At 38.1% G+C, this 11,375-nt stretch overlaps 1 protein-coding gene across 1 annotated transcript; it reads left to right on the forward strand.

Moving 5' to 3' along the window:
- Positions 1–4,319: 4,319 nt before the first annotated feature.
- On the forward strand, positions 4,320–10,884 carry SEC61G (SEC61 translocon subunit gamma). The gene is given in 5 exon segments (XM_032305201.1): positions 4,320–4,386; positions 4,389–4,448; positions 5,329–5,427; positions 6,719–6,821; positions 10,668–10,884. Coding segments are annotated over 5 exon segments (324 nt in total). The 5' UTR covers positions 4,320–4,334; the 3' UTR covers positions 10,678–10,884.
- Positions 10,885–11,375: the final 491 nt, after the last annotated feature.

The following is an 11,375-nucleotide window of genomic DNA, read 5'->3' on the forward strand; positions in this document are numbered from 1 at the left end:
CCCCAAAACCCAGGATATGGTAGAGTTTTACTAACCCTTCATGAAATAGCTTATTACCTTAAAGAAAAAAAAAAAGAACTTTAAAGTTTGAAAATGTAAACTAGTAAGAACTGTCAATGGTAATAAAATGTAAACATTAGCAAACTGGAATTAGCCTTTACCTAAACAAATATATATATATCATATCATATGGTACAATATTATTTTGTACGAAAAAAATAGAACTTCTTAAATTATGCAATAAGAACTCCAGTTATATGTTTTCAATACCCACTTTGAAAGTCTATAAAAGGAAGATGTAGAGATGTGATTTTTAACTCTCCTTCAAATAAGCAAAGAGAGAGGTGCCTGGGTGGCTCAGTTGGTTAAGCACTTTCCTTTGGCTGAGGTCATGACCCCAGGGTCCTGGGATTGAGCACCAGGTCAGGCTCTCTTTTCAGTGGAGAGCGCTTCTGCCTCTCCCTCTGCCTGCTGCTCTGCCTACTTGCGTGCTCTCTGTCAAATAAATAACTAAAATATGTAAAATAAATAAATAAATAAATAAAAATAAAAAATAAAAGCAAAGATATCTTGCTTGTAAATAAAATAAATGTTAAAAATATCATATATTCCATTTGCAATTAAAGATTATATTTTCCTACTTTAAGAAACAAAAGACAAAACCTCTGGGTAAAAAAAAATCATTAACCTAAGCAGAGGTCTTATTACTTAAATATGATGTTTTAAAAAATTCTCTATCTATACAGGGTTTTAAACTTTTTCTTCCTTCAGGCAGAGATTCAGGAATCTAAAGAGAGCATTAATTTAGCTTATCTCAAATGACACCATTAGTATTTCACTGATGTTTTTAAATTAAGGGGCAATTTAAAATTTTTACCACATATACTTCAATTTATATTCATCATTAGTTGTCAGACCAAAAACTTGACTTTTTTAAAACTTGACTTTCCCCCATATTACAAAAAAATTTCATACATACAAACTGTTCACTGAACACCCCCACCACCACAACCGAGAGTCTACAAGTAACAGTTCCCTATATCTGCTTTATCACTTACCTATCCATTCCTCTACCAAACCATGAATCCACTTTTTTACCTAAGTAAACTGCAAATAATTGTATACTTCACTCCTGTTTAACTAGAATTCAATATTTGTTTATAGTGCTTTAGTTTCTGAGGCAAATTTTTCATAAAGTAGAATGCAGAGACCTTAAGAGTACTATTTGATGAGCTGTAAGAACTGCATATGCCTGTTACTATGGACTGAATGTTTGAACTCCCCAGACACATTCTGTGATGGAGGCGGGGCTTTGGGAGGTACTTAGGTACTAAGGGTGGAGCCCAATGAAGGGATTAGTACCCATATAAGGAGAAGGACTAGCACTCTCTCAGCCATATAAGGATACAAAGAGAGGATACACAGAGAATACAAAGGATAGGGAAGAGGTACTCTACCAAGAACCCAACCATGCTGGCACCCTAATCTGGGACTTCAATCCTCCAGAACTGTGAGAAATAAATATTCATGGTTTAAGTCATCCAGTTTATGGTATTTTGTTATGCAGTCTGAACTAAGACACCTGTGAAACCCTAACCCTTGTCAAGTTACATATTTTTACCCGAGTTTCCTTACTCTCCTCAGTCCTTACTTCCACACACTGTTTTCACCAGGCCTTAACTCTGCCTTGCCTTTTTCTTCTTAAAAACAGAATTGCAAAGTATGCACTCTTTCCCAGAGACTTCTTTCATTCATGTTTTTGATATTCATCAGTATTGCTGTAGATAAACATTTTTTTCTAAATTGTGTAGTAGCATTTAATTGTGGAAATACACCTTTTTGTTTATCTGTTCTCCTTTTTTTAAACTTTTTATTATAATTCCAGTTAGTTAACATACAGTGTTAGGTTAGTGTCAGGTATACAATATAGTAATTCAACACTTTGATACATCATCCTATCTTCTCTTCTTTTGACGGACCCCTGAATCACTTTAGGTTTTTTGACTATTACAAATAAACCTGCTATGTTCTTCTGTAAGTCTTTAGGTAAATATATTTTCATACATCTTCAGTAAATACTTAAAATTGGAATTATGAGGTAACAGGGTGTTGTGTGCTTAGTTTTATAACAAACCATCAAACCTCTTCCAAAAAGATTGCTTCATCTTAAACTCCTACCAACAATAAGAGCTTTTACTGATTTCTATTTATGCCCAGATTTGATGTCATCAACCTTTCTAACCATTCTTGTGGGTCTGTAGTAGGATCTTTAGATTTGATACACTATGGTCTCATTATCATTGAGTTCAAGTTATGTTCAAATTTCCCTTGTGATTTCTTCTTTGACCCATGATTTACTTAGAAGGATGTTATTTAATTTCTCAACACTTGGATTTATCTGGTTATCTGGTTGCTACAGATTTAATTCTGTAATGGAGAAAACAATGCATGATTTTGAATCTTTATTTATAGTTAAGACTTGTTTTATGACCCAGTATGTTCTCTCTTGGAGAAGTACCATATGCACTTGAAGAGAAGGTACATGCAGTTTGGGGGAGTACTGTTCCATTTATAACTTAGTTAAGTCAAGGTAGTTGATCATGTTCAGATCTTCAATTTCTTTACTGATTTTTCTTTTCTAATTTCATAAGTGCTGAAAGAAATAGTTAAAATCTCCTGCTTGTTTGCAAATGTCTTTTTCTTAATTTTTGTCTCATGTCATTTGAAGATAACACAAATTTATGACTGATACAAGTTCCTGATGAATTGACCTTTTATCATTATGCAATGCTTTTTACCTCCAGTAATTCCCTTTGTTAAAATCAACATGATCTAATATTACCTGCTATCAAGAAACTCTGGTACTAAATTCTGACAGTCTTCTCAGAGTTTCCATTTCCATTTATTTACTCACAACCTGTGCCTTTATATTTAGATTGCATCCATCAATTAGCATATAGCCAAATCTTTGGATTTTAAATGCACTTTGACTTGTGTTTGAGGGGCATTTTTAAACACAAACATTACATTTAGATGACATACAATTATAAATGTGGTTATATTTGTTCTCCTGCTTTATTATTTGGGTTTTTTTTTTTTTTACTGCTTTGCTTTTTTGTTTTTCTCTGTTCTTCCTTCCCTGTGTCCTTTTGGATGAACTGTATTATTTCCTTGAATGCCATTCTAATGCATGATTAGCTGAAAGACTATTATCATTCCAGAACTATTTACTTACTTATTTTTAGTAGTTGCCTTCTTAGTACTATACCACTTAGATATTCTGATTCAATGGCTTAGAGGTCAGAAGCCCATACACTGTATTGCAGGTGGTCTATACACATTTCGAAGTTGATAGGGATATTTTGTTTTGGTCCTAAGGGCCATTTTAAAATTCTGAATAGACCTAAGAGTCATTTTTAAATTCTGAATAATTCCTCATCCCTAGGACTGCAGCCCATATGTCATCTCCGAAAAGTCCTTATAGGGGACATCTAAGGGAATCCTCTCTTTATCCCACCATTTTTCCCCCCTCTCTCTCTCTCTTCCCAACACCCCCCTTTTATTTGCTATGTAGCATTTATACAAACTCTCTCTCCTTCCACTGCAAACTCCAAGACTCCACGAGGGTCTTATACTTGCTTAATAAATAATTACCTACAGGCTTTCAAATAATTATTCAAGGAATGAGTCACTCTAAAAATCACAAGCTCACCTGTTACCACCAAATATCTGAATTCATAATAGTCTCACCAAAGCATGTCAGGTAACATACACATATATACATTATAACCCTTTCTCCAAACCGAACCTAGGGTATCCCTAATGAAGGACTCAATTCTAGATATAGTCCCAAGACTGATACCACAAGGGGGCCAGGTCTAGGGGTTGGAAACCATTCCGAGCGAGGTCGGTCATAACGTGATTGTGTTACTCGTAAACTTCATTTTGATCCCTAAAATTAAATACATATAAAAAGGATGGATGGTCAGGAGGTATGAGAACAAGATGAACCGCTGAAAACAAGCATATCAGACACCATCCGATCAAATGGAATCTAATTAGCAGAGATTTACCCAGCTCGTTTCTAATAGAGCAGGCACGGCGCAAGGCCGCAGGCGGTCTTGCTATGTGAATGCGAAAAGGGTGATATCTGGCTGGTGGGACACCGAGGATTTAGGGAACAAAACCATATACTCCACACTCACGCTGCAGAAAAAAACCAAACCCTACAAGAGTGGCACGTCATCAAGCGCCGCAGCGTACCTCTTCCGGGATGGGTGTCCCAGCTGTACTGCAAGCTGCGCCTGCGCACAGGGTCTCCGCGTAAAGAACCAATGAACGGAAGGGTGGGCGGGCTAGAGGGCAGAGACTCGGCTTCCGGTTCCGGTGCCCTGGTTCAGTCAGCTTTTGTGCTACGTGTCGCTGGCGTGTGAGGTGTTGGCTGACAGGTGAGGCTGTGTCTCCTGGTGGGCTTGGGCTGAAGCCTTTGTGACAGGCGGCGGCAGCGGGCGTGGGTGAGGCGGAGGGTGTCGCCGGGAGGCTCTTAGGGGCTGGCGGTAAGAAGGGCCGGTTGCTCCGGTCGGAGACCGAGGTCCGGCGCTTTCCGCTGCCCGCACACTTCCTTCCTAGTACGGTTTCTGTGGAAGCAAAGCCCCAAGCCGGCGGCGTCCCCAGGGCGCAAAGCAGAGTGGCTCTGATGGCCTCTGGTCCTTCAGCGCTTAAAGACCTGGCCCAGGCTTTGGCTTCTTGGCTGTTTGCGCAGGGCCGCCTTTGTGTGCCACTCGTACTCTGTTGGGGGCCGCCAGTGTGTTCTGTGCTCCAGCCGGAGTGGATGGCTGCGGCCGGAGTTCCCCGCGGACTTGGCTTTGGGGATTTGTGCGTAGCGTCCTGTCTCGCAAGAGCTACGCTCAGCCCTGGCCCTCCCACTCCTGCGGGCTCTAGTGGGAGGATGGGTGTAGACTAGATGGAGAGATCGTAGTGTGTCACTAGATCCCCTCCCCTGGAAGTGAGTGCCGGGTTTGTGCATTGTGAGGGCCACCCCCCGCCCCGAAGAAAGACCCCTTAGCTTCTTTCAGGACAGCGATAAAGTTTAAGCCCACTGGGTTTGAAGAATAAACTTCAGTGAAATACTAAGAAAACAAGCGTAAGTATGTCAGTTTAGGCTGGAATCTGTATTTTTTTGTTTTGTTTTATAAGATGGAATTGACTCGTCTCAGACAGGAACTCGTGGCTGCTCTCCTCTCCATTTTGGTGTAACTGAGCAAGTACTTACTTTGTGATAAGGGACACCAGTGAGTGTTTTTTTACTCTTCTGTTTCGTTTAAACAGGCATCATGGATCAGGTAATGCAGTTCGTTGAGCCGAGTCGGCAGTTTGTGAAGGACTCCATTCGGCTGGTGAAAAGATGCACTAAACCTGATAGAAAAGGTGACAGCTTTAAAATGGGAGGAAAGATTAACTCTTTGCATTTTCTAGGTCTTTTCCTTGATTAATATCTTGCAGTTTAATAATTGTTGCGTTATTTTCATCTTACTGCTTTTTAATACTGTCATTTCTTCCTAGATTTTATGCACTTTTTTACACTTTACAGATCTTTCTGTTCTATGCATTTTCGTGTAGTGAAAGGTGGTTACGGTCTTCATTCCCATGTTAGGTTTGCCTTAGTCATAATCAGTGACTTTAGAGTTGTTAGCCTCTTCCACATTTCCACTCCGGAAACTCTTTGGGAGTCGTCCCTGTGCTGCCACTGCCCCCTTCCCACTTCTTCCCCTAAACAAAACCTTAACATGAAATCAGTAGTATAGTTTTTGCCAGCCTTGGAAGTTAAATTCTTGGTTATCATGATTTATCTGTTAAAAGGTGTGCCAGAATTTGTTTACCTTTCTTCATTTGAGTGCGCCTGAAGTTAGGAGCTGGGAATGTAATAGAGAATATATTAGGTTTTAGTGTGGATGTAGTATAACACAGAAAACATGTCATAGAGAATCGCCCTTGCTCTGAAGGAGTTTAGAATCTTTGCGGGAAGACGGTCATGAATGGCAGTTACCACTTCAATTCCAGCTGTGGTAATTCCTTTAGAGGAGAAATAGGAGTTTGGACAGGACATAATGGGACTAACCAAGTCAGGAGGGCGGGGGGAGCTTCCCCGCGGAAATAACATTAAATGGATGCATTACCAAGGTCTGAAACTTTAACACAGGGTTGTGCCCAGCCCAGTTTGCTTTCTCAGGCTTTATTTCGGGCTTCATTATGTTATCAAAGACGACAGATGTATTGTTTATTTAAAAAAAAATCATGTTCTGTGTTTCTGTAATTAATACTTTTAACAGTATAACAACTTTATTTATTTTAACAGTATAACAACTTTTAAAAACTACTGTGTATTTCTTTTATTCATGTTTCTTTTTTTTTTTTTTTTTTTTTTTTGGTATTCTGTTCATTTGCTACTAAGATAGACTATTTTGCTGCCTGTTGTTGGATTCACTAGCATGGGCAGCCACTTTATTTCTGTGTCCTTAAATATCAATAAAATATGAAAATTTAAAGATCTGTCAAACAATTTATTTCTTAATAGCATGCTTTGTTTAATTTAAAATGATAGATTTACTATCAGGAGTAATGTATAGCACTAAGTTTATTTATGTCACTGTTAGTTTTCTCTCCTATACTTGCAATGACAGTGCAAAAAATAATCTAAATTTTGTGTTTTTAAATCCAGAATTCCAGAAGATTGCCATGGCAACAGCAATAGGATTTGCTATAATGGGATTCATTGGCTTCTTTGTGAAATTGATCCATATCCCTATTAATAACATCATTGTGTAAGTAAACTTTTTGAAATAGACAATATCTAGGATAGAACACAAATTGAAGGGCACCTGGGTGGCTCAGATGGTTAAGTGTCTGACTCTTAATTTTGGCTTAGGTCATGATCCAGGGTTGTGAGATTGAGCTCTGCATCAGGCTCCTCTTGGGGGGTCTGCTGGAGATTCTTTGGCCCTCTGTCCCTCCCCCATTCACATGCGCTTGCTTGTGCGCGCTCTCCCTCTCAAATAAGTCTTTAAAAAGAACTGAAATCATTTTGAGTTGACAGCCTCCTGTTTTGTTGATACATAGAGATGTCTTTTGAATTTTTAATGCTGCTAGAGTCTACTGGTACTTTTTGAGTACCTGATAGTTAGGAGTGCTTTTATATGTTCTGCAGTCTTTGTAGCAACTCTGAAATAGGCACAGTTTTTTTTAATAAGTAAAATTTTAAAGGGTCAAGGAAGTGGGTTAAAAGCCCTCGGTATGTGATAAAGCAAGTGATAGAGCCAGTAGTCAAATTTAAATCTTCTTTATGCTGTATAGTAACTGGTTGGTTTTTAAGGTGCAGAAGAAATGCTTCCTGTCTGAAAATCACTACTTTGATTGAGTTCAGACTAGACCAGATGTTGTAGCTTCAAATCCTCTTTTCTTTTTACTTAACAGATGTCATGAACTTGGGCAAGGTACTTAGCTTCTCTGTGCCCAGTTTATTCCATAAGGCTAAGAGCTCTTACTTGGATTATAGGAAAAATTAATGACTTAAGTCGTGTAAAACCCTAAAAAAGAATTTGGGTAGGAATAAGAATGGAAATGGAAGTTGTTGTGACTGTCATGAACCACTGTACTAATGGAGGGTTTCTTAACTTTCAGTGTATTAGAGAGGAGAAGAAAACGTTGAGAAGCACTGAGATCACTTTATTCTTTTCTAAAAGCTTTTCTTTTCCAATTGATTATAAGTTATGAAGAAACTTAATGGCAGTGAGCAATTAGAATAGTTCATGTTTAGGCATTTTATTTATTTATTTATCCTTAAAGATTTTATTTGTCAGAGAGCGCACACAAGCAGGGGGAGCAGCAGGCAGAGGGTGAAGCAGGACCCTGGGATCATGACCTGAGCCACCCAGGCATCCCAGTTCTAGGCATTTTAGTTTGATGTAAAGACTTACTATGAGTTGCAATACTTACTTGTTCTAGGATTCTTATATTTATTTAATCTGAGCTTTATCTGTCATTTAGAGGTAGTGATACTTACTAGGCTTATTCAAGGGGATAGAGAGGTTTGGAACAGTTACTTAGAAATGTTTTGTAGGGGCGCCTGGGTGGCTCAGCGAGTTAAGCGGCTGTCTTTGGCTTGGGTCATGATCCCGGGGTCCTGGGATTGAGTCCCTCATCGGACTCCTCTGCTCAGCGTGGAGTCTGCTTCTCCCTCTCCCTCTGCTGCTCTGCCTACTTGTGCGCTCTCTCTCTCTCTCTAATAAGTAAAATCTAAGGGGAAAACAAATGCTTTGTATACTATAAATTTTTTTAAGTCCTAGATGCTTTACTCTAGATACTTGTGGAATTTGTCTTCTAAATGACAAGTGACTGAATGATACTGTCAGGTGGATTTTTTAAGTAGGTCGTTGTAGTTATTAAGCATAAGTTATTAAACAGAAGTTCTGCAAAGAGAGACTTTAGGATCAGTGAAAGTTAGACGTGGAAAGGATCAGGTCTCAATCTACTCCATCACTTCAGAAATCTCTGCGATATTACTTGTGAGGAATACCCACGCTAGAATGCTGGAAGCATGCAGAGAATACTCAGGTAGAAACACTCTGCATCCCTGGGCTATACTTAACCTCATCAGTAAACAGAAGGGGTGGAGTGGGTTTCTGTGAAGTCCCTTCTTTTCCACAGAGCTCAGTGCCTCCTGCTTCCCATTCCAGTGTCACACAGGTTTAATGGATACAGTTACTGTTTTCAATTGATGTGGAACTTGTTTCCTGTAAACATCCCTCATTTTTCTTAGTTTTACCCTTTGGAATAACAAGTGTTTGTCTCTTTCAGTATTTTGTTATATGAGTGCTTTTTACATTTTTTCCCCAGCCTTCACTTAAAACTGTCTTTTTAACTCTGTCTTGCCAGACGTTACTGTCTGCCTTGTATCCTTGATAGGGCCTGTCTTTCACCTTAGATTACGAGCTCTGAGGGAATCCTGTTGTAGATATTTACATACACACACACACTCAAAATGTTAATATATGTTAAGATGTTAATATATGTAAATGCATATGTGAGTGTATATATGTATTCTGTAGTGTGTGTGTATCCAGCAGAACCTAGTCCAGTGTACTCTCCTGTACCCATGAAAAGCAGTGAATAAGTGTTTGTTGAAATAAGTGAACAGCTTACAGTTCTTTATCTTTTTCTAATGGTCATGGTGGTTATAATGATCTCTAACATTTATTGGGCAAGTGTGCCAGGGACTGTTCCTGCTTTGGTCAACTCCTTTAATCCTCACGACACTTCTGTGAGCCTAGCACAACTATTTTCATTTTATAGATGAAGAAACTGAGGCATGAAAAGTAGGTACCTAAGTCTTGGCTGGTAAGTGGTAAAGCAGCATATAAAACCCAGACTGACTTAATAAAATATTTTTAAAAATAAATAAAAATAAAGAAATAAAACCCAGGCTGACTGACCCAGGAGCCTATATTTTTAACCCTTATTAAGAGCCAGCTCGCCATTGAACACTTGTATTCTGAGTCACATTCCTTACTTCATGCTCCAGTTCGCATTTCATCAGTCCTTCTAAAATCCAGTATTTTGGATTGAATGCATGCTACAGATGTTTTCTTGCTCTTGGCTAAAATCCTCAGACAGTTTCTCACAAATAACTGCTACAATAAATTTCCTTTATCCTGGGTTTAAACAGTTGGGATGGTTTGTTTTAAGTTTAAGAATGGAACATTATCCTTGTTAAATTCCTATTTCCTAGATTCCCTTAGGGAAAATTTTTGAGTTTTTATTCTGTCCAACATGGTTATTTATCCTAGTTTTGTACTAGAGAATCTTTTATTTCATTACCTAAGTTGTGGCCTAAAATACTGTTTAGGACAGACACTCTTAGTGCGCACGCTTTTGGATTGAGATCAGTTGGGTTGTTCCCAAGAGGGTTTTGAAACAAGTATTCAGTTTCCTTTCTATTAATTGTTTCCATGGCAAACACACAATATCATTTACCATTACCAGTCAGAGATTGTACATACCCTGACTGGTGGAGCTTGCCACTTGATCTCAAGGGTGGTGAGTTCAAGCCGCATACTGGGTGTGGAGCCTACTTTAAAAAAATTATTAAACGATACTGAAATGTATATCTCAGCAGACTGTTACAGTGTTTAGGCTTTTGAAGTTTAGAAGTTCTTTTGTAGAAAAGGTGATTTTTGTTTTCATTATGATTAAACCCCTGTTTTTAGTGATCGTAGTTGGGAATGGTTGAGCTAGTTTTAGTCTTTATTTTCAGCCGGTTGATTGTATATCAAATCGAAAAACTTAATCAACTAACTGTCCTATATGTAATTCATATTTTCCATCCTGTTTAGAAAGAGAAGACTTAAATAAGACTTACTAAATAAGACCATAAAACACATTACCCAAAGAGGATTCAGAGTTTTTAAGATAAGCCTATGCAGAAGCCACATCATCTCTAAGGATCTTTCCCATTCTGAGATTTCAAAGTACAGTTCTTCTCCTTTATGCTCTCTTAGGGTTCTCAAATAACTGATTATAGTTCCATAAAATTATAGAAACTGTATTTCAAATAATTATTGTTATTAAAATGTTCTATACACTGAGATGGACCATTTTTCTTTCTTTTGCAGTGGTGGCTGAACACCTTTTTAGGAGACTTTTTCCATCTTGGGGATTGGTGAATAAGTGAGGATTTGAGAAGCTCATGGAGTAAAAATTTGCCTATGTGTTTTGTGTTTTTCTTTCATTTTTGTCTTCCAGGGTGTTTTGTATTTGTAAATTAAAACAGTTTCAAAATAAACAAACCTAACTTTTTTCCATCATAGATATTAAACAAATTTGATAGGATATCATGGGTTATTTTCCCCTCCTTCCTTCTGTCCTTCATATTTTGCTTTATAGGAGAAATTAAAATGAAATACTGCACTTTCTGAGCACCCCCTCTCATAAACATTTTCGTATCATGGGAAAAGAAACAGAGCAAGTAATGTTGGTAAAGGTAATCAAAGAGTTTGAGGGTAGGGTAGGAGTTTTGTCTGAACAGGCAGGTGGAGCTCCTGTAGATGTTTAGGTGCTTCATGAAATAAAGGTTAAAACTTCAGAGTGAGAGAGCAGAAACATTAGCATTCTGAATTATGTGAAAAATTCACTGATAATTGAATGTGAGATGAAAAATGGCCTTCTTTTCCCTTAAAAAAAAAAAAGTAATAAACAGGAGAGATAGTTTATTCCCCTTTGGCAGGGTAGGGGCGGTGATTTAGTCTGTTTATTCAGTGTTTAATTACTGAACTTTATTTCCAAAGTTCCAGTATGTTTATAATAAATTGGTTAGCAACACT

Source organism: Mustela erminea, chromosome 11 (assembly GCF_009829155.1).
Source record: "Mustela erminea isolate mMusErm1 chromosome 11, mMusErm1.Pri, whole genome shotgun sequence".
NCBI classification, from domain to species: Eukaryota; Metazoa; Chordata; class Mammalia; order Carnivora; family Mustelidae; genus Mustela; species Mustela erminea.